Raw genomic sequence first — 24,671 nt, 5'->3', positions numbered from 1 at the left:
CCTTAATGGGGGGTGGGGGTGGGGGCAGGATGTGGATATCTAGGGTAATTAGCTTATGGTCGGATGGGACCAATGAGGCATTGACTTCAGGTGTGGAACACCGGTCACTCATGTTGGTAATGACTAGATCTAGGATATTGTTGCCCCTGGTGGGGGTGTGGATAAATTGATCCAGGGCATTGGAGTTTATGAATTCCAGAAAGCGTTGAGCGAAGGAGTTTGTATATGAGTAGTTTTCCCAGTTAATGGCGGGGTAGTTGAAATTGCACATTATTAGGGTGTTTGGTTGAACCCTAATATTTTCTAGTATATCAAGAAAATAGGAGTAGGAATCCCAGGGCATGGTGGGGGATCTGTAGAAAGTTACAATTTGGATTGCAGTTTTGCCCAGAGTTAGTTGCACTTGGATAACCTCGGCTGCATTATGCTGAGCAACTAGCCTGGAGGTGTGGATATCCTTAATGAATATGGACACACCTCTGCCTTTGGTGTTCCGGTCCAGGTTACATGGCCGAAAAGTGTGGTAAGAGTTATAGTCTGGTAGTGCAGGGGTGCTCTCTGGAGCCTTGAACCAGGCCTCAGTCACTGCACAGATATCGATGTTCTCCATTTTAAGGAGTGCCTCGAGTGAGTGCATTTTGAGATTTAGTCTTCTAGCATTGAGTAGTATCACCCTTGCCTGTTCCTGTTATGGTGGTGAATTTGTCATTTGAACCTTGCCTATAAAGGGCACTATAGGGGCGGCAAGAACCTTAGCCAGTATCTGGAATCCCAGGGGTGACAGGTGCAGGCCATCGCTGGCAAAGCATCGTGGTCTGTCGACCATGTCATCCCAGGCAGACAGAGACTGAATCCCTTTAGAATGACACCAGAAGCTTAGCCAATTGTTGAAGTCGATCATTTTGTCCTTGTACTGCTGCATCATTCTGGGTGATGGCAGAATGCTACTCAGGGCTAGTGTCATACCTGCCTGGGCTACAAGATCAGAGAGCTCTTCCATGTCTCTTTTCATGTAATCCAGGGAGGTACATCTCAGGTCGTTCACACCAACATGGACAATGACAGAGTCATATTTGTACTTGTTGTGGAGTGACCTGAGTGCATGGGTTATGTGGTGGATCCTGGCACCCGACAGGCAGCTGACATTAACCTTCTCCTTGTTTAGCCTGGTGAGTGGGACATCAGTGTGCCTGACTATAGAGTCACCTAGGACTAGTGTGTTGGGTACGTTGTTTTGCCTTATTGGCTGTGGTTGAGTGGCACACTGAGTCTGCGGGCTATGTGTCATTTGGGTTGTGTTGGGGGGTGGAGGTTGCTTGCATTTCTGCCTTGGAAGTCTCTGTTGCTTGAGCAGATTATTATTGAGAGCATCTGTGAATGTTTTTGTGGTTCTATGTGTGGATTTTGGTGGTGTAAATTTAGTGAGACTATGTGATGAGTGTGGTGTGGTGCAACTGTTTACCTTCTCCTGTTGACTGTCAAGTTCAGTCTTGGTTGGAGAGAGCTTTACCTCCAGTTTGGCTAGTGCATCTCTCACAGGTTGTAGTGTTAGGTGGTAGGAGGAGAGGGTTGTCTGTGTCCATAAGGCAATTTCTACATTGCCCCAAGATGCCCAGATTCATCAGATAGGAGAGAATACTGGGTGCTGACCCTTGGACATGCCTGAATAAAAAATGTTTTCCTCTAGATAAGTGAGGAAAGTGAGTACAAGAGCTATTTTTCTCTAAGCAAGTGAGGAAAGTAAGTACCAAAACTGTTTTCCTGTAGGCAATGAGGAAGGTTGAATAACCTGATGTATGCAAATGCCACTGTACTGTATATCTTCCTGGCTCCTAAATAATTGCAATCTATTATATGAAATGTTTAGTTTTTCATGGTTAAATCTCATCATACAGAGCAGTATTTAGTATCTTAATGATGACTACTTATGTAGCACTTGCATAAACAATTAACACATAATTACCATTTTCAAGCTGTTCAGTTTGAATAACATTTAAACATGTAATAGTTTGTTTTTGTATTCTGTTCAAAAAAATTGCAATTTTCAGTTTTCAGTTTAAGTAATTGTCAGAGGTTTGCTGACATGTTTACAAATTTAGATAATGTATTTTATAGTATAATTTTCACTACCAGTAGTTATGAAAAAAGAGTTGTGTAACCATTGTCTTTTGCAGAAGTCCTCTGAGTAAACCTTTGTGTTAAAAAAGTCTTAGATTATCCCCTTAATTGAGCCTGTCCTCATGGATGCCATATATGCAGCCTTGGAAGTACCAGGACCGTACTCCTGTAACTCCCAAAAACACAGAAGTCCCTCTGTAAAATTAAATGAACCCCGACTGGGCATCCTAGAGCTGATGCCTGCATAATCTCCTCTTTGTATCACAAGATCCAGAGACCATAACACTTTGCCACATTGCCTCCTTACAAGAAGTCTAAAGCATTTAACTGTGGTTTTTCCTCTCACACCATAGCTTAGATAGCTCAGCTTTTTGCTTCACCCATCTTCAATGGATCAGTCTCTGGAAAGGTTTACAGCCCTCACTGTGTGTAGGCTATTGGAAGAGTTCATCAAGACTCTGCATTTAGCTTCCATAGTGGGCAGCTGTATTCTGTAAAGTCATTTTTGCTGTATTGATGATGTGACTAGGATTGTGTGCCAGACCCATTGTGAACTGGTGTCATTTGAAGTTATTTTTACTGTATTGGTGTTGTAGCTGTGGCAATAGGTTCAGGCAACTGGCTTTGTGGGGGGTGTGACTTTGTTTTTTTCTACCTTAAGGAGAAATTCAAGACTATCCATTCCAAGGAGTGATTCTGCTTAGCCAGGCATTTTGACCTGAAAAAAGGGGAGATCTTTGTTACTGTCAAGAACCTTATAAATAATATTTAGAACCATTAGCAAAGAAAATAAGGGACTCAGATATTCAAGGATATAATTGGTGTGGTAGTCAAGACAAGCTGGCTTTATGTGCAGATGATATTATTTTATACCTGACAAAACCAGAAAGGGACATTACAATGTTGAGGAACATTTTGAGACAGTTTCACATGTTTTGGAATACAAAATTAATGAAGTTAAAACAAAGGCAATAGCGGTAAATTATGTATCCACACACACATTGGTTCAGCAATATCCATATTTATGGAGACATGATAAAAGGATGCATTTAGGAGTAAAGTCTTTCGGCTTTTCCCATTTAGGGGTCACCACAGTGGAACTCCGGTCCGCTCATTATTGGCAAAACGATGTATTTAGGAGTATGGATGAAAAATGATGCCGGTGTGGCAGGTAAGTATATGTGTGAAGTGACTAAACAAAAGATAATAGAAAAATGAAGAAAATGGAAGCTCTGTTATATGGATATCGATAGTAAGTTACAAGCAGTTAAAATGTTTTATCCCCATTAGTCTTATACACAGGTCAGGTATGTTTTTATCAGTCAGTGAAGTTGTTGTGGATAGAAATTAATAAAGAGCTGAAGGATTTTTGTCTGGGAGGGGAAGACAGCAAGAATCAAGTGGGATAAGCTTATTCTTCCAATAGTACAAGGCAGATTGGGATTACTCGATTTGAAGGGCTATTTCAATTAAGGCTGCTCTACATAACGCAAGAAGAAAACTATAATTCAAAGTGGAAAGGTTTGAGGAAATGGCGGGGGGGGGGTGCTCAAGAAACGAGGAAAGACTGGGATTTTGGGTGCAGACCTTTAAGGAGAATAACAGTAATCATACAGATTATTATATTCATAAAGTAGCAGAAAGCATTCTAAGAACTAAGCCAACAAGGGAATGGAGAAAGGAGATTCTACCAATAGGAATGACTGCAATTAGGGATACAGACAATAGGCAAGAGGGGGCTGAAAGTTATTGGAGAAAGGTGGCAAAGGAACCAAGATATTGGGAGCAAAAAATAGAGAGGGAAAGGTAATAGAATGGGAAGATGCCAAAAATGTATTTAGACTACAGGTTAGAGATTGCCTTCCCTATTAAGGATTGATGTCAGAGTATAGGCAAAGAGAAAGAAATAGGGGAGTCCTAAACGAAAGACCAGCACTGGTAGAGTTTTAGTAGACTCTAGAACAGAAGCTGCTATTAAAAAAGGAATAATCAGTAGAGCACATACAGTATTGCATTATAGCTATAAGAATCAATCAGAGGAGGTTAGAAAGGATTGAAAAGAGAGATTGGATGAACAATTCACAAAGAAATAATGGAGGGATTTATGTAGTCTCCCAAATATGCAACAAAGTCTAGAAAAATTAGGATCTTTGCTTGGAAGTGTTTACGTTGGTATTTTTTTACCCCAAGTAGACTCCAAAGAATTTTTCCTCAGGTAGACTGCAAATGTTTGAGGTGTGATGGGAAGAAAGCGGTAACTGGGATCGTATGTTCTGGGAGTGTATTGAGTTGGCAGACTTTAAAGATTCCCTGCAAACTGTTCTGTTAGAGATACTGGGTGAACAAATGGGTGTAAGTAAGGAAATGATTTTTTGAGCTATGATACAGAATCGAAATTGCCTAGCCTTGCTGAGTCTAATTATGGTGGCTGCTAAAAAAGCAGTTACTAGAAAATGGAAATCAAAGTCTAAACTATCTTTAATAGAAGTAGCGAATATAGTAACAGAGATAAAACGTCTGGAACTGGGATCTTTAGAAACGAGTAGGAACAAATTACTTAGGAAAAAATGGGAATTGTGGGAACAATACATCCAGAGGTGGAAGGAGGAAAAAATGGGAATTGTGGGAACAATACATCCAGAGGTGGAAGGAAGTTTAAAAGCAGGCAGGACTTGAATGAGCTATGTAGTGTTTGACTGACAATGACTCAATAGATTATATGTGAAGTATTCTTCTTCTTTCGGCTTTTCCTGGTCAGGGGTCGCCACAGCGGATCATCTGTCCGCTCATGATTGGCAGTGGAATTTTATGGTGTCTAGTTGCCAGCCCAGCGCCCAAACTTCCACAGAAGACAAACATGCACACACTCACACCTAGGGCCAATTTAGAGTGTCCAATCCACATACTGCATGTCTTTGGGATGTGAGAGGAAACCAGAGCACCCAGAGGAAACCCACGCGACCACAGGGAGGACATGCAGACTCCATACAGAAGGCACCCCAGCCGAGAATCGAACCGGAGAACCTCTTGCTGCACCACCATGGCTGCCCAGATTATATGTGAAGTATAATGTTTGCAATTGCAGTTATTTCAATGTGGTTTGTAATGTATAATGTTTGCAACTGGAATTGTGAGGATGGTGTGTTTTCATGTATATAAATGTACGATTGCCTATGTCGTGATAATTTAATAAAAATGTTTCTTGTTGGAGAAAAAAAATGTGTGTGTGTATATATATATATATATATTTATATTTATATTTATATATATATATATATATATATATATATATATTTATACACACACACACACACACACACACACACACACACACACACACAGACACTGTGGCCTCTTCCTATTGTCATATATGTAGCCATTGCTCCCAAAAAGAAACACCATTCCAGAAGATGAGTGATCCCTAAAGCATCAAGTTATGTTTTCCTCTCCCATCCCCCGGTGGTGCTGGCTGTTTCATACAATATTATTCTTATCGCCTAATGTTCACAGCCTGAATGTTATGTTTGGGTGCCTTTTGGGGGGAGGGGAAGTCTTCTTGTTTGCTTCTGCTTGGAGAACAGTGAAAAAGGATCAGCATTTTGTAGATAAGGTCTTGGCCCAACCATTTGTCAAAGCTGATAGCCATTCATCTTGGCAGTGGCTCTGCTGCAAGTCCAAACCTTTACAGAACTGTATAGACAGGTCTGGAGTTTTCTAGGCAAAGGGGCTTTCAGGACTGTGTCAAGGTCAGGGGTTCTGTTCCTACCTGTTTTCAGTTCCAGTTGTGTAGAAGGCTTAAATCTGTAATGGACCTGGTACATAAAGGTACAGATGTGACTCTCCAGATGGCCATTCTTTGCTACTGGCTGTTGTTAGTGAACATAATGGATACTGTTTGATACATTATGTTTTAAGATCTGCACAGGGGGTTCATCTGATCCCCATTTGAATGAACACCATTTTCTATACAAAATGCTGCATTTGACCCTTTTTGTGCAACCATACTGTTCAAAAAGGTAATGGAGGCCTTGTAGTAGAAGGAACTCCATGTGCTCCCATACCTGGATGACCTGCTGTTGGTGACTCTCTCAGAGGAGTTCTTGGTGATTTTCTTGGAGTAGATGCTGTTATGGCTGCAATTCCTGGAGGTGATCATAAACTGAAAGAAGTTTACTGTAATCCTGTGTCATAAGACTGCCTTTGCTGTTGTGGAATTAGACACTGTTCAGTATGTTGTCATTCCTGACTACAGTGAGGACCCAGGATGTCATTGCAGCCAAGGTTCTAGTTTTGGATCCTCCTGTGTCTTCTGAACTTGCTAGCTGTCACATTCTTCATGGTACCTTTCACATACTACGAATGTCCGTGCTGGAGCTGACTGTGATTTATCAGTGACTGCAGAGTTGCCACATGCTTAAATCTTATTTTGGTGCCAAATCCTGTTGCCAGATTCTAGAGTTATGGATGTTCACTCATCATTGTGAAAATGCATCTCCCTTTCCATCATTCAAGCCTGTTACAGGTCCTAATGATGGGCATTTTAATAGTAAAGTATGGGTCTCGTCTTGGGTCCTCCATATTTCAAGAGACCTCCCCAAGGGGCTGTACATCAGCTTGTTGAAGCTATATGCAGTCATCCATGTGAAGGGTGTCTACCAGCTAATTCCAGGATCACCCTTGATTTGTTCCAACAATCAGATTGTCATAGGATAGCTAAAAATGTAAGAGGCATTTGATCATACCTTCTGCATAGAAGTGATGTTAGTCTGGCAGTGAGCTATAGAGAGAGGCATTATTCTGCCTGTAGTTGACATTCCAGATTAAGGGAACTTGTAGACTCCTGCAGTGCTTCCTCAGTCCTTTGCAAATCTGTCATGGAGCAAGGATTAGGGAGTTTACTGTGGTTTAGATCTTCTGGAAGAGCAGCATTGTGGAGATAACTGCATTCTCACAAGTCACAGATAGGTTTATCTGTTGTTTAGTTCAACATAGTAAGGAGAAAGCAATGGTGGAACCATTTTCCTCTCCATAGCATGGAAAGCTCCTCTAGTACTTTCCACCATCCACCTTGGTTGCATGTTTTATCATAAATTCAGCCAATAAGAATATAAACTGTCTTAAAAAATAGGATCTAAACTTTCCTCAGTGCCCATTAAGGTGTGATTTTTGATTGTTGACATCCCTGTTAGTACAGGAGTCCTTCCTTGTGCAATCCAGTGAAGTCTCCCATGATTGCGGTTACAGCCAAGTCTTCTTAAGCGTTTGGCTTTTGCTTTAGACTTCTTATCCAGATAGACCTTATGAAGGTGTTTGAAAGTGAAGCAGACAGGAAGCCTTCTTTCCAGCAAGCATACTTTGACATATGGATGAGGACCTCTGCATTTGGATGGAGAGGTACCCTATACCTTCACAGTCAGTTAGCACAAAAATGCGTCTGACTTGGTCACTTTTGTAATTTGAGTGTCGGTTCTTCCATAGTCAAGGAGACATGTCTGCTAGTTCTGCTGGTCATCACCTTCTAGCAGTCAGGACTTTTCCCCCATCATTGAATAGTTAAACAACACCTTAAAGGTGTTCTGCATCCTTCCCCTCCCTTGAAGAATCCATTTCCCCTTTAGGACTCAAAATCATACCCGGCAGCCTTGCCCATCTTCAATTTAGACACCTGCTAGTTCAGCATTGTTGATGTTGATGTTGTGAAAATGCTTTTTATGGTAGCCATCACTTGGGCTCATAGTATCTTGAAACTTCAGGCCATTATTGGCAAGGAAACATGTTTGATCTTTTCCAAGGCCTTGGGTACAATGGGCCCTTTATACCCTTGACAATGCTGTGCATGCTTAGGAATTCTACCTGAATCAAGTCCATGAGTTGAGGAATACTGAACAGGTGTTGTCTCTTTTACCTCAGGAACTGGACAGCTGGCACTTGTCAAGCAAAGCCTTTTTCAAGTGGAGTGCAAATTGTATTTTCTTTTGATGTTTATTGACAAACTGCTTGTTAGAAACTGTTGCTAACCAAAGTTGCTGTGCCAGGGACATGGTTGCTTCTGGTGTTACCTTCAGAAATGCATTGTTTCATTGCAGACATTTGTGTTTCAGACAATTGGTCATTAGTTCACATTTCACCAAACATTATTGCTTGGGCTATAATTCTGGAAGTTGGGCCTCTCTTTGGTTCCTTGATACTTTGACATCTAAGCATTTAGTTGTTACTCTTGCATTGTTTTGCTGCTTGAGAGTCAAGCCAGTTATAGACAAAGGAAAGAGTGTCCCTGATGTAACAATATAACATAATGTGGTAAAGGGAATCTTCCTTGGTTAGTCACACATACCCTACTGCCATCCCCTTTGCATGGATGGCCTCTCCATCCAGTGGCTGCTCTTGATGTTCTTAACTGAGCAAATTTACATTCATGTTGTGTTCTTATGTACAATGTATGTACTGCATTGCATTTTTCCTTGATTCCTAAAAGTTAGTGGTTGGGGTAAACTGAGTGGCTCGGGGGCTAGATCCCCTTTGGTAATGTGACATATGACTTTATGGCTTACACAAATATGGGCCCACTGGGACACTGAGCATATGAGATTAAAAATGTCAAATTGGAGTGGACAGACAGATAAAAAAAACTGTCATACACCCACCAAGAAGGGTGTCTTGTGGATCAGTTGCTTTGATAAAAGTGTATTGGTTGTTTTTGTTTGCATTGGTTAGTAGATCCTTCCCTAATTTCTGCCTTTACTGTGTTTTTGAAAACTTAAGACATGTGTAGTCTTCTATATGTTAAAATCATTTGCTCTGACTTTCTTTTTGTTATTCATGTGCTGTCAGCTACAGAGTTCAAGAAGTTTTTGTTCAGGAATCTGACCTGGAAAAATTACTTAAAAATACTGTTCCAGGGATAAGAGTCTTAAGCCTGTTAAAACATTTGATGTTTATTAAACTGCTGAAAATTTCTGTTTCACAGGTCAATGACTGGTGCACTGACTGGGTCGCATTCTACACAAACTACAAACTGCAACCTCAGCTTGAAATGATTGAAAAGGAATATGGTGACAGGGAAGCGAGAGAACTCTGGTCACAGCTCAAGGTACTGATAGTATCCCATGTCAAAAACATTGAAACTCCATAATATTTTTCCCCAGAAAGTCTTAAAACTGGCAAGAGGAGCAAAATGTACTATTTAAAATGTCATTTTTATTAATCTGTCAGCAAAATATTTCAGCTAAGAAGACCCTTAATTTCTTTTAAGTCATTTATATGTATTTTTGTGTATTATATTATATTATATTATATTATATTATATTATATTATATTATATTATATTATATTAAGTAGCTGGCAGAAAGTGATTATCTAAAGTGTTGCAGCTTGCCTGAGAACAACTTCCTCACCCACTCATAAACATGTACAACCCTTCTATTTTTAAGATCATGTCTAAAGGTGTTACATGACCTTTAGTTTTCCAGAGTTCTGGCCACCTCCTAATTTTTGTCCTTTTTCCTGTAGCCTTCTCTTCGTCTTTTGTATGCCATTTATTTGGTGCCTTGCCAATTCCTCACTTGAATGTCTAACCACTTTTTGATGGTTTTCTTTCTGTTTCCTACCATCACTTCCCAAGAACATTATTTTGTTTCCTCTTTCCCCTCCTCTCTTGCCTTGCAGTTCTATCTGTCTTCACATTTTCGTTATATGTCCTTTTCTATTGTTCTTGTGCTATGTTCCTTTTCCCCACTAGCAGTCGGATTTTCTGTTTTACTGCCCACTTCCCCTTTCAGCCTATAACTTTTGCTAATTTGTTTTTCTTGAATAGTATTTATCTTCTGTTGTTCCTTTTCAGCTTTAAACAGACACTGATGTGTGTCTTATGCATTTAACTGTGCAGTTCTGTGGGAAATTTGAGGAATAATATACTACTGAAAAGCTCCTCATCTTGCCAGGCTTTCCCCAGTTTCCTACCATCACTGTCTGCTGTTTGATATTCCTGTCTCTGAGTAAGCAGTTGAAGTACCTTATCTTCACTTTCCTCACAGTGGTAACATTTTTGAGATGACTGCAGCACTGTCCAAGTCACCGTTATGTTGCTGCCACCTCATTGATCCTCCATTTCTTCTTCTGTGGTCCCTTCTGCCCTGTCATTAGTCCCCACATAGACTAGTCTATGCCAATGATCCATTCGCTTTATTTATTTATTTTTAACTGGGACTGTCTTGGTTAGAGCTAGGCCTGCACCTGTTATTAGATTAACCCAACCTTTTTTCCCATTCCCACCCCATAGTGATAGTCCACCATCACCAACACTTTCTGTTTTTCCAAAGGATTGTGTATACACACCCTCTGTTTTTCCAAAGGATTGTGTATACACAATGCTCAAAAACACAATTTTCAGTCCTAAATCCATCTGTACTTGTATGATTGAAAAATGTTGTCTCTCTTGTTAAAGATAGAGTATTACTGAACAAGGTTGCTGCAGTCATGAATTTTACTTTACATGAAATGCAGCAATCTTGGTCTTGGACTTCAGTGGTGTTATAAAGATTGAGTCCCTTGTGTGAGGGTTGTGGGGCACTTGCCTCCACAGTTTGACACCAGATTATTAGTGCTGCAACTGTTAGCAGATCATGTGTTGGAAAAAAAAGAGGTCATCAATTAATAATTGTACATCTTCACTTTGGTTATGCTAGTCTGCCCTGATTTCCTGTTATTCTAGTATTACTCCTGGCCACCTCTTCTGCCTACCCTTCCTGTGTACTTACCTCCAGTTTCTCCTGGGGTGTTGTTTTTCTGCCTGGCCACAACTGGTTTTGCCTCCCTTTCATCACTAGTCGCCACTGCATACTACCTGATATTCCATCTTAGCTGTCTTCTTTTTTTAACATCTCTTAACAGATGTATTTCTACATTTTCATCATTCCTTTCTTCCTGTCTGTCCTGTTTTCTTACTTTTATCTGCTGTCCTGTCTTCTGCTCCACCTGGCTGTAGTCCTCTGACTACCTCTTCCAATACCTTCATATCACCTGCCTGTCCACTTCCTTCCTTTCTTCATTTCATCCAGTCTTTTCTCTTCCTTTTGTCTTCTCATCAGCCAGTCTATTGTTTCTCACTTAACAGCCCATTGATATCTGTAGCTTCCCATGCTCCCCTAACCCCCTGCCACTCAACTGTAGGTGTTATATCATTTGCCATCTCCAATTCCCCTGAGCCAAACCGTATTCCACACCCTGATCAGCTGCCCCTTACCTCCTCCTAACTTCTCCAGCCTAATTATTCTTCACTTTTTGGTGCTCCTCTTTTTATTTGTTTACTTGTTTATTCATTTAGCTCTAATTAGGCCTTTCTAGTTTACTGTTTTCTACTTTAGACATTTTTATTTTTCATTGTGACCTCTGTCAGCTGGCTTCCTGCTTTTTTCCCCAACATTTTACCCTATATGCAATATTTTCGGGGAAGGAGTGAGGAGTGAGGTGAGAGCTGGGCAATGGGGCAAGATCCACATGATCCAGAAGGTAGATCTGCTCTTGTATGTCTTTTTATCTTACGTCTCTAGTGGTCCCTGCCCAGTCATCTAGACTACAATCCAGGCTTCCTCCCTTTTCTCCACGGGGCCTGGGGCTGTTTCTGTATGGCTTATATTTATGGTGGCATGCTTACACTGGTTCTTATGAGATGGTTCTCCCTCAACAGAGGTTTCTGCTAATTGTTTATTTCTTAAGAATCTCACCTGTTGTCATCCCAATACAAAACCCATAATTCTTTGTTTTGTCATTACTCTTCCTACCTGCTGGCTATCTAGTACCAATCATAATTCTGGAAATTCTGGTTTCATTAAAGATATTCCAACTACCAGTTTTAGGTCTGTGCCAGTGTGTCCTTACTTTTAACGGCTATGTCTGTATCCAAATTTGTGGATTTCTGAAAGAGCACTTCTGCACTGTGATTCATTTTAGTGACCACCATTTTTAAAATCTTCCCATTTGAATGTTTTTTTTTTCCAGGAAAACAACACAGTTGAATTCTGATTTTGGCAAATTGGCCAAAAATTCAACCAAATTTGGTTAAAGGATGGTGTTTATTTCCAAGTTTCCGGTCTTTCAGAACTTAATCTGTTGACAGTTATGCTCTGCTGCACCTATTTCAGACTCAGTAAGTTTTGCTTTTAATTTGTCTGCTCTCCCTTTCTGTTTTAAAGTCTTCTGGAACTCGCCATTTTGTTTTAGTTTCATTTTCATGGTGTTAAAAAGTGGTTTCGAAGAATAACATCAGAAGCCTGTATTTTCTTTAAAAAGCATTTGCTTACGAGTGGGAGCCCTTTACTGACTTTCAGTACGTAGTCTGTGACAGTTTTTCCCTGTTGCACATATTTCTCGGCTCAGTATGTCTTTATTTTAATTTGTGAGTTCTCCCTTGCCTTTTTAAAGTATTTTAGAACTCACACTTTTGTTTGTCTCATTTTCCTGGTGATTATAGTGGTTTTGTGGATTGGCAGGCAGAATAATCAGAAGCCTTCATTTTCTTTAGAGTCTGTTTATCAGTGGGAGCCATTTACTGACTTTCAAAAATTAATCCGTGACAGTTTTACTCTGCTACAACTATTTATGGGCTCAATTTTTTGTGTCTTTCGGCTTTTCCCGGTTAGGGGTCGCCACAGCGGAACTCCGGTTCGCTAATGATTGGTTGTTGATTTTTACATGCCGAGTTACCAGCCCTGATGCACAACCTTCAACGAAGGTACGCCCATTCACGCATATCTCCACGCAGAAGACGCTCTAGCTGAGAATCAAACCGGACAGCGTCTTACTGTGAGGTGACTCAATAAGCTTTGATTTTAATTTGTGAACTCTGCTTTGCCTTTCTAAAGGCTTTGGGAGCTCAGCATTTTGTTTTAATTTCATTTTCCTGGTAGTGTAGTGGTGTTGTAGATTGACAGACAGAATAACTAATCAGAAGCCTGCATTTTTTGAAAAGCATCTGTTTACAAGTGGCTGCAAGTTAGAGCAGTGGAACAGTATTATTGGCAAGGGACAGGACTACTTATAATGCGGGTAAGTTAACTTAGCATGATACAGCTGCTACGCTGATGCTGAAAATGCACTTCAGTACTTCCCTTAAAATAGGAAGTATGAACAGTGTAATTATTGTTATAGGCTTACACTAGATATTGTATAAGTCTTTACTTCTAGATTCTGGGCTTTGATATTTTTACTGTTAAGTTCTGTGTCTGTCTTTATACCCAAGACTTAACTAAAATATACCCCAATTAGTGTTATAGTATTGGCATTCTTTGACTTGTAATATATAGTAACCATAATGGATTCACTTAATTCTCACTTGTTGGAAGGCTTACTTAAAACAAACAACTCCTTGAATGATGTTGCTGTGGAGTCTATATCAAGTATATGTCACCTGACATTATCCTCTTCGATCAAGCATGATTACCATTTAGGAAAACGAACACCGAAATGTAGACCGTTTGGACACTGTTGCTCTTACGCATGCATCCAGATACACATGAAACTTGTAGTTCCCAGTTGTTGGATCCATCACAGTAAGTTATCTCAGACTGTAAATAGGCTGTATGTGAAAATGTGTACCCAGAAGTAATAGTAGTAAAACCTACAGTTTTGCCATGTGAAAGTGCTGGACTCTTCCAGCTCGGCCAACATTAGGATAACTGATCGGGCTTGATGTCCTGATGATATCACAACTTTAGATAAAGAAACACTAGGCAGCCTGACCAATGTGAGCATTCCCAAATCACATGATGATACAATGAGAGACAATGTATTTATTACCTGTACAAGCCACAGTCAATTCTTATCTTGAGCAAACTTGCATTTCTTGAACTCATGATGCCGCAATGGCCACAAAGGTTAGGAAAAGAAGTGGAAATATTAGTAATGCTGCTGCTGGTGCAATATTTGTTTCACAAAACAAAAAAATACAAAGACTTGCACTAGAAATACAAATATGCCTTCAGCTGCAAATAACTTCTCATAGGTGGTTACTAGGCTAGCGGCCCTAGAGCCTTTACAAGCCTAGCCATGTTAATCCCAAGTATCCCCATTTGTCCTTTTTTTTGGGTAGCTTGCAGAACGAATTTATGCACAGAGAGGGTCTGTGATCAACACTGGCTATCCCTATCCATAAGGGACATTGGTGTCACCCCAGCAGTGAATTTGCAGTCTCCCATCCAATTATCTAGGTTGTGTTTGAAAAGGGTCAGTGAGAGCTCTGTTTTACATGCATAGGGAATCTATTCCAAAAAAGCAGCAGTGTCTGGAAGATGTATCTGTCTCTCCATTATGATCTGTTAATGTTACAAGCCAGGTTGAGATCCCTAGAGCGAGTGACTCTTGATCCATTTGACTTCCACACATGCAGCATTTCTATTATTGCAGGGTTAGAGATTGCCTTATAGGCCAGGCACAAGTCACCTCTCAGCAGCCTATAAGGTACAAAATAAAGTGACAGGGCTTTTAGCCTGTCCACGTAGGTCATGGCTTGGAGTCCCTATATTTTCTTAGTGAGAAACTTCTGAGCTGTCTCCAGCTGTTGCAGGTGTATGGTGAGCTACATGCAAAAGGGTGTATTATATTCTATTAGTGGTCTGATGAGAGTTGAATACAGTGGAATTATAACATCCCTTGACCTGGATGCTATGCCCTTGCTTACAAGGTGCACTAGGTAGAAGGCTTTCCTTACCACTGTTGAACTTGGTAGTCAAAGTTCAGATTTTTATCAACATGTGTTCCCAAGTCTCACACCACTGGGTTGGAACTCATGGGGATGCTGCCAATATTGTAATTTGTAGGGAATTCTGTTTTGCCAAAGGGAATAGTCATGCATTTTTTTGCATTTAGTTGTATACCATGGCTTTGACACCAGTCATTTGTTTCTGTTACCCTTTCTTGTAATATGTTGACATTGTTGGGGAACTCGGTGATTGCTCCCAGTTTGCAATCATCAGTGAACTTGGTGAGCCAAAGGCTGTCTGCTTTGGCCTGGACATCTGAGAAATAGATGCCAAACAGTAAGAGGCCCAGCACAGATCCCTGTGGTACTCCACTGGTGACGGGTCTACTGTTGGAGATGGAGTCACCAATTTTGACAGTGTGTGTTCTGTCAGTGAGCCAGTTAGCTACCCATCTAGTAACGTAGGGTTTAGTCCCTATCTGGGAGACTTTCTCAATGATGCCAGCATGGAGAATTGTGTCACAAACCTTGGCAAGGTCGAGATAGGCTGTGTGCACTGTCTTACCTCTGTTCAAGGCTTTGGTGTAATTCTTAAAGAAGTCTACCAGGTTTAATAAGCATGATCTACCCTTAACAAAACCAAACTGGGTTGGGTCCAGTGTTTGGAAGCCACTGATGTTCTTGTTGATAAGGTCCATGATAATTCTTTCCATGGATTTGCAGATGAGGCTGGTTAGACTTATGAGTGTGTAGTTTCCAGGATCAGTTGATGGGTCCCACCTTTGTGCAGGGGGATCACTGTTGCTGTTCTCTATTCTGTAGGAACATAGCCAGTTCTCAAGCTATGATTAAAGAGAATGCCAAGTGGATCCACTAGGTCTTGTTTTAGATTGTTTAGTAAACAACCTGGGATATTATCTGGTCCCATTGAGGCCATGTTTTTGGCCTTAGGGACCACAGAGGTGACCTGTTTTCTAGACTTACTAGGCAGAGGACTGGTGTCAGATATGTTTTGGAATATAGTAGGTGGGGATTGGGGGAGAGAGAAGTTTGCACTGAATCTGTAAACTAGCAGGTTGGCAATATCTTCCGGTGTAGTATGAGTGATCACATCAACAACCAGTTTGGCACATAGCTGGGCATTCCCTTTTAGACTTTGGATGTATTAAAGAATGCCTTGTGATTATTCTTGACTAGGGATGTGGTTTTAGTTTAGTAATTTGATTTAGAAGACTTTACAAGATTTTTGATTTTCCTGTTTAGGCTTAGGAGGGAACTCTTCCTCTGCAGAGTGATATTCATCTTGCTTTTGGAGAACAGTTTCTTCCTGTAGTTATATAATCTGTTTATACTTGAAGTCCACCACGGTGGCTTGTTTTTAGGGGAAGACCTGGTTTTGACTTGGTCAGGTACTGCAGAGTTTATGCATAATAATCATTTGTGTCTGAGATTGTGGGTGGTATGAAACTTTTTATACCATCGCTTAGTATGCTATAGTTAGCTTTGGTGAAGTTTTTTATAATTTTTGTTCATGTGAGGGTGTAGTTACTTCAAACGAGACTGATTTGTGGTCTGACCTAACAAGGGAGAGCATCACGCATGGGGAAGTACAGTGACCCCATGTTGGTGGGTACTGTGTCCAGAACATTTGAGCCCCTAGTGGGGATGCAGACTGTCTTTTCCAGAACATTTGTGTTAACATCCAGGAACCTCTGGGCGAACATGTTTTTGCTCATGTATGTCCCCCAGTCTATGGAAAGATAGTTGAAATCTCCTGTGACTGAGGAGTTGGGCTGTATGGTGAGAGATTCCAGTAAATCAAGGTAGGCAGTGTGCTTATGCTGGTTCATGGTGGGAAATCTATAGCTAGCAATGATGTGGTGTGGTACTTTCCCAATAGTTAATTGGATGTGGATTAGTTTGAGAGTGTCATGCTGTTTGATAAGTCTCAAAGTGTATTTTGTTTTAATGAAGATGGATAAACCTTCACCTTTGGTTCCTTCTCGCTCATTTTGAGGTTTGAATATGTTGAAGGCATGATCTGAACATGTGGAACACATTGTAACCTTGCACGGCCAGGGTACTCTCAACTGCCTTAAACAATGTCTTGGTAACTGCACAAGACGTCAGCATCCTTCAAGGTGAGGAATGCTTCCAGGGAGTGTGCAATTTTGTGTTTAAACTCCTAGCATTAAGCAGCATGACCCTGAGTTTGTCTTGATTAGATTTTGTTATGTTGGAAAATTTGTTGTTTTGATATTGCCTAAAAAGGCACTATGGGGAGGCAAGGACCTTTACCAGTATCTGAAAGCCTGGGGGGGACAGGTTCAGACCATCTCTAGCAAAGCAGTGAGGTCTGTCTACCGTATCCTCCCAGGCTGAGCGATACTGGACCCCCCTGGACTGACACCAGAAGCTGAGCCAGTTTTTGAAGTCAGTTATTTTTGTTTATATTGTGGCATCATCCTGGGTGAGGGTTAGTCCTGGGTGATTCTACTCTTAAGCTTGCAAACAGAAGCATAAGTGACCTAAACAGGAACCATATTACTGTGAGTGCTCTAGCTGGTTTAAAACTATTAGATGTAAAATATGTGATACCAACATTGCTTCAGGAAAAGATGTGTTGCACTGTGATCTTAGTCCATGCAGGAACCAGTGACCTGAGGGTAGGGGTTGGCATAATGGTTACGTTGTTTACCTCACAGACCTAAGGTGCGAGTTTTGATTCTCACCTTTGAAAGGAAATTGGCTAGGCCTAAAATGGCCTGCATGGGCAGCTAGCCAAAATACTTGCATACGAACACCGCTTAATCGTCTGAAGAATGCCATTTGGGAAATTGAAATACTTAACGAAGCCTGTATTAGCCTTATACTTAGTAAAATAATACCATCTCCACATTTGAATGACTACTTATTTACCAAAGTCCACATTTTTAATAGTTAAACAACTTTGTATCATATATAACACTGCAGCTATATTGGGAAGAATGAAGTTTTCCAAAGGTAAACATCTTCATCAATATGGGACTGCGTTTGTGTCATGGTAAATTAAGGAATATCTAGAAACTTTTTTAGATAATCCAACACATCAGCCTCAAGCAACACAGCATATAGAGGATATGATACAGCGTTGAAATGTTTTATTGCAATGCACAAAGTCTGGGCAACAAGTCTGATTGGTGAGTATAGTTACTGAACATTACTGTACAGTGAAAGCAATTGTGTAATCTTGGAATACATTGTGTAATTTGGAATTTATACTGCTAAACTATGAATAGATTCAGAGTTTCATAGGTGTGTACTAGGCTAATGGCCCTGGGGCCTTTAAAAGCTTAGCCCATAGGATTACCCTGGCATCATGCCACCCAACCTTAGTTCCTAGTGCCTCTGTCGAGTAAAGCCACTGGAGTGATCCCAGGGGTGCAATTTCTGTTTCCCATCCACTCATCAAGATCTCTCTTGAAGAGGGCCAGTGAGGTGCTCTACGTGACATGTATGGGAAGTCTGTTCCATAGCATGGGCAGTCTCTGGGTTATGAGCCTGTCCCTCCAGTATGATGTTCATCGTGCATACAGCTGCAGTCATAACAGATGGGTTCTCCTGCCGTCAGGCGGATCCTCGGTCAGCCGAATTCCAAAGTCTAGGTCCGGCGTCGGTTGTCGTCGCTTCTTCCCTGACGTCAGTGCACCAGGGGTATAAAATAACCAGCCAACGCCATTTTCTTCAGTCTTTCTTGCCGCGCGGTGCCCGAAGCAGAAGCAGTTCGCAAGTGCCGGTCAGCCAGCTCCTGAAATTATTTTGCAACCGAAGTCTTCTTGAAAGCTAAGTACCCCATTGGGGAAACCTTTCTTGCCTCAGACCGATGTCAGACAAAGTTAATAATTGTATTTCTTGTGGGAAGCAAATACCGCATAAGGATTTTCATTCCCTCTGCATTCCTTGCTTAGGCCCAGACCACGACGTCTCAGTCTGTCGTTTTTGTGCTACATTCAACAAACACACCATTAAGCGTCAGGCGGAGTTCGCCCAGCACTATTTTGGCAAACAATTTAACTATATAATGTCGGATACTCCGACTCCAGTGTTGTCTAAAAAACGCAAAGATAAGGACCGACACACGAGGTCCGTGGCCTCTACCGACACCACGCCAAAGCCGGCTACAGGTGGTCCGGTTCTCAGCGAGGCGCCTACGCAGCCCCTGCCTACCGACGACACTTCATTGGCGGTGTCTTCTGTGCCCGAGGTCGCAGGCTCCTCGGCCCACACCCCGACTACACATACCGAAGCCACTCTTGGTGGTGAATCTCAAAATGTACACAGGTCTGCCTCCTCTCAAGGTGTCTTCAGACCTTCCTCTTCTTTTTCTATCAAGGCTTTCACTAAGTCTAAAGCAGCCATGCATTCTAAGAGATAAGCTCCACAGGGCCCTTCTCCAGGCCCCATGCCTAAAAAACAGATGCTTAAAATGGCTGAGGATTTGATTACTCTTATCAGGGGTTCTCAGAGGAGTCCATTCCCTCTGTCTCGCCCCCAGAGGATTACTCATTTGGGGAAACCTTGCATACCTTAAGGGAACACTTCCACTGGGAAGGCCAAGAGTACTCAGATTCCAAGAAAAGGCTTAGGGATTTTCTCTTGTTACTCCAGCACAGGCCTCTGGCTATACCTCCTGTCTTAGACATACTAGATGATGTGTACTTGGAGGCTTGCCTTAACCCGGACCCTTTTCCTCCAGCCCCAGTCAAGCCTGACAGGTACTACCGGGTTCCTGACTCACACCAATTTTTATACAAAAGCCATGCGGCTGACCCAGAAACTATCTCACAGGGCCCCAAGGGAATTAAGGCCTCCACTGCTAAAAACCCATTACCTTCCGAGAGAGATTCCAGATCCTTAAAAAGGTGGGGGGAAAAAGGTATACACCTCGGCCACCTTAACCATGAGGGCATTAAACTGCCAGTTCCATATGCTAAAGTATCAACAGTTTCAGTTATCACAGTTTAGAAGTAAAATGTCACAAACTAAACAACCAGACACTTGAAGGAGTTGCAGGATTTGATGCATAGTGCAGAACAAGTGGGTAAACATACCTTGCAATGTGGTTTTGATGCTCTAGAGGCCTCATGTAGAGCTGCTGTTACAGGATCAGTCATACGTAGACATGCCTGGCTCAAGGAGCAAACCTTACCAGATCATGTCAAAGCTAAATTACTAGATGCCCCTCTACAAAAGGATGTATTATTTGGTGTTAAAGCTGAGGAGGTATTAAAGAAAAAAAGGCTAAATCAATGCAAACAGTGAAAGATTTTCTACAGATACAACCTCCACGTTTCAGTAGAAATTGGCCTTCCAAAAATTGGTCCTTTCCAGCCACGGACAGACCCCAAAGAGGTAGATACAGGCACCCGAGGGGCAGACGGTAATCTCAAGGATCGTTTAGAGGCAGACAACGGCAAGCTCCTACACAAAGATGTGGTGAGGATAGTTCGCAGCCATTCAGAAAGCAAGCCCAATGACTTTCCACTTTGCATGCCAAGCAAGGCTCAAATGGCAGCACCCTTGGGCGGAAAACTGGCATTATTTTAAAAAAAATTGGCATATTGTCACAAATGACAAATGGATCCTGGACATTATAAACAGAGGCTACAGATTCCATTTTCACACCCTTCCAAAAATGAGAGGCATGCCAAACCTGCCACACAATCAAAGGGCAGAGGCACAAAGACAAATTTCAGATCTCATGGACATGAAAGCTATTCAAGAGGTACCTACTCACGAACAAGGTCAAGGTTTTTATTCCAGGCTATTCCTGGTACCAAGGAAGGGAAAAGATTGGAGACCTATTTTGGACCTGTCCATCCTAAACACATTTTTACTCGTACCAAAATTCAAGATGCTCACATTACAGCAGCTTCTTCCCATGCTGGGCAAGGAGTCTTGGCTGGTAACATTGGACCTCAAGGAGGCATACCTGCATGTCCCCATCAGACAAAATTGCAGAAGATACCTCAGATTTCTTGCAGATTCAACCCATTATCAATTCTCTGCATTGCCCTTTGGCTTATCTACTGCGCCCAGAGTATTCATGAAATGCCTGGCATCAGTAATTGCCTACTGCAGACTTCAAGGGATACAAATATACCCATATTTGGACGACTGCCTGATCCAAGCGGACAGCAAGCACATACTTCTGAAACATCTGGCTTTTGTAATAATGTTCTTGAATTCTCTGGGATACACAGTCAACAAAAAGAAATCAAGGCTAATACCTTCTCAGAAAATAATTTTCCTGGGTGCCAACTTGGACACAAACACCCAGATGGCCTACCTCACGCCAGAGAAGCAGGGGCAACTAACTCAATACTTCAGAACACTAGCAAATTTCACCAGGCTGACTGCAAGGAAAATCCTGCAGGCTCTGGGATTCATGGCATCTTGCATCCTACTAATCCCATGTGCAAAGCTGCATATGAGGAAACTTCAACGGTACCTGAAGAACCTATGGTCTCAACACAGCCACAGTTTGGAAACAATGATACCACTAATTCCATGTCTTCAAAAGGAATTTCTGTGGTGGGCTCAAGCATGCCAATCAAACACAGGTCTCCCTTTCTGCAAGCCTCAAGCAAATCAAGTCATCACAACAGATGCCTCGGACTACACCTGGGGGGTGCACATGACAGATCGGTGCATTCAGGGCAAATGGTCCCAAAAAGAAAAGCACCTTCACATCAATCTAAAGGAAATGCTAGCAGTAGTGAATGCTATTATAGCTTTCAAAGACCTTCTGCATCCAGGTCAACTATTGATAAGGACAGACAACAACACAGTAATGTGGTACATAAACAAACAGGGAGGAACCCATTCATACCCCCTATGCAGGCTGGCCATGTCACTTTGGAACATGGCTCTGGAATTACAAATCGAACTTCAAGCACAGTACTTGCCAGGCAAGGAAAACACGCTGGCAGACAACCTAAGCAGAAATATGACAGATCCACACGAATGGAAGTTGCATCCTCAAGTTTTTACAGAGATAATTCAAGAATGGGGAAGGCCAGGCATAGATCTCTTTGCCTCCCACAAAAATCACCAATTGACAAAATTCTGCTCAAGGACTTTTCATCCACAGGCCTGGAGAGTGGACGCTCTCTCTTTCAGTTGGACAACGATGACAGTTTATGCCTTTCCTCCTCTTCCTCTTCTGCCCAAAGTTCTATTAAAAACCAGAGCAGACAGACCAAAGATGATTCTCATTGCTCCAGACTGGCAGCACTGGTACCCACTCCTGAGGAACCTGACTCATTCCCCCCCATGGACCCTACCTCTAATGCCTCTTCTTCTGACTCAGCACAGCTTCAAAACTCTTCACAGTCAGCTGAAAACACACAATCTGGCCGCATGGAAGATTCCTTAACATCACAACAGACCCTACTCTCCAAGGAGGTGCAGGATGTCATTTTGGAGGCCAGAAGGCCATCTACTAGAAAAGCTTACTCTGCAAAATGGAAACGGTTTTGTGCCTGGAATGAGAAAAAAGGCCAGAATCCTGGAAAACTGAATTTATCTCAAATATTACAGTATCTAGGTGAGCTGCTAAGCAGTGGACTTTCATTCTTCTCCATCAAAATCCATGCCTCAGCCATTTCTGCAGAATACAACACTGATCCACCTTTATTCTCTCACCCCCTCTTAAGACAGTTCCTCAGAGGGGCTAAGAATATAAAACCTCCAAGGAAACAACCAATACCTGCTTGGGATCTCAATTTCATTCTAGAAAAGTTGACCTTGCCTCCTTTTGAGCCAGCTGCCTCAACAGATTTGCAATATTTGTCCTGGAAAACAGCTTTCCTTCTGGCTATCACCTCAGCTCGTACGGTATCGGAACTACAAGCCCTCATGGCTGTGCAGCCTTTTATCATCTTCCATCAGGACAGAGTTTCCTTACGAACCAACCCGTCCTTTATGCCAAAGGTGGTATCGAGGGTAGCTTTGAATCAGGCTATACACTTACCTACCTTCCACCATAATCCTCAAACCAAAGGGGAGAGACTACTACATTCCTTGGACATCCACAGACAGCTGCGTTATTATTTGGACAGAACAAAGCCTTTCAGAAAATCAGAACAGCTCTTTGTGTCCTATGCTATAGGAGCTCAAGGGAAGCCAATTTCCAAACAGACAATCTCAAAATGGATAGCCCACTGCTTAAGCTTTTGTTACTCTTTTCATGGTAAAACCGTACCTGCAGGCATCAGATCTCACTCCACAAGGGCCACAGCTACCTCTGCAGCCTTCCTCAGAGGAGTTCCTACCAAAGATATTTTGGAAGCAGCCACTTGGAGTTCTGTGCATACCTTCTCCAAGCACTACCACCTACCATTATACTCCAAAACTAGAGCAGGCTTTGCCACTGCAGTCTTGCAGGGCATTCTGGCTCCTCCTAGTTCCACCTAGTGCCTACCACCCCTTTCTTAGCTTTGGGATTCTACCCATCTGTTATGACTGCAGCTGTATGCACGATGAACATAGTACAGTTTTGTACCTACCATAAATGTAGATGTTCGAGTGCTAATACAGCTGCAGTCCAGGTTTCCCTCCCTCCTTCCCCTCTTGGGACAGGCCTATTGGCTCACACCTCCTCATACAACCTGATTGGGGTATTTTTTTATGGTGTATTTGCTTGCAACTACTGTATTTTGATTATATTGCATTGCTTTATTACACAAATTTATGTATTGCCTTCCTTCTGGGGGCACCTGACATCTGGGGCAAGAAAAACTGAAGAAAATGGCGTCGGCTGGTTCTTTTATACCCCTGGCGCACTGACATCAGGGAAGAAGTGACGACAACCGACGCCGGACCTAGACTTTGGAATTCGGCCGACCGAGGACCCGCCTGACGGCAGGAGAACCCATCTGTTATGACTGCAGCTGTATTAGCACTCGAACATCTACATTTATGGTAGGTACAAAACTGTACTTTCTGTTGATTGTGGTAATAAGACTGAGGTCTCTGGAGTGTGTGGTGTGGAGGCATTGGGATTTCTTTAGATGTAGCGTTTCTAACAGAGCTGGTTCATAGGTGTGTACTAGGCTAATGGCCCTGCGGCCTTTAAAAGCCTAGCCCATAGGATTACCCTGGCATCATGCCACCCAACCTTAGTTCCCAGTGCCTCTGTCGAATAAAGCCACTGGAGAGGGATCACTCCAGTTGCTTTACTCTAAGTAGGCAATATGAGACAGAGAATAGTTGGAGTTTTTTGAGTCTGTATATATAGGACAAGTGTTAAAGGCCTAGGATCCTCTTTGTCATGTACTTTTGTGGCCTCTACAGTTGTTGCAGGTGTCTAGTGAAGTACATGCCAAATGGGCATTGTACTCGATGATTGACCTAATGAGGGAAGAGTAGAGGGAGACAATGACCTCTTTCTTCCTGGATGCAAAACCCTTAGTAATGAGATGTACCACATAGAAGGACTTTCTGACCACAGTGGCATTGTGGTGGTCAAAAGAGAGGATGCTGTCCACCTGTGTTCCCAAATGTCTTATAAGGCCTTCTGTGTTTAGTGGACTATCATCAATGTGGTAATTGAAAGGAACAGGGTTTTTCCCAAGGGGGGTGACACATCTTTTGACATTGAGCTTAAGGCCATGGTTCTGACACCAGTTGTTAGTCTCAGTGAGGCCTTTCTGTAGGATTTCAGCATCACTTGGGGAGTTAATAACAACTCCCAACTTGTAGTCGTCTGCGAACTTTGTCAGCCAGAGTCCCTTCGTGTTGGCCTGGACTTCAGAGAAGTAGATACCAAACAGGAGAGGACCCAGGACTGAACCCTGTGGGACTCCACTCATGACTG

The 24,671-nt window shown here is 42.1% G+C and overlaps 1 protein-coding gene across 1 annotated transcript in view; it reads left to right on the top strand.

Moving 5' to 3' along the window:
- LOC122799208 (ketosamine-3-kinase-like) overlaps positions 1-24,671 on the top strand; it is a 407,977-nt gene that overhangs the window by 351,660 nt on the left and 31,646 nt on the right. Inside the window, exon 5 of the mRNA XM_044068124.1 lies at positions 9,086-9,208. Within this exon, the coding sequence (XP_043924059.1) occupies positions 9,086-9,208 (123 nt within the window). The remainder of the gene's footprint in view (positions 1-9,085; positions 9,209-24,671) is intronic.

This window comes from Protopterus annectens, chromosome 4.part0, assembly GCF_019279795.1.
Source record: "Protopterus annectens isolate FY-2018-M chromosome 4.part0, PAN1.0, whole genome shotgun sequence".
NCBI lineage: Eukaryota > Metazoa > Chordata > Ceratodontiformes > Protopteridae > Protopterus > Protopterus annectens.
This window is presented reverse-complemented; position numbering and strand designations above follow the sequence as displayed.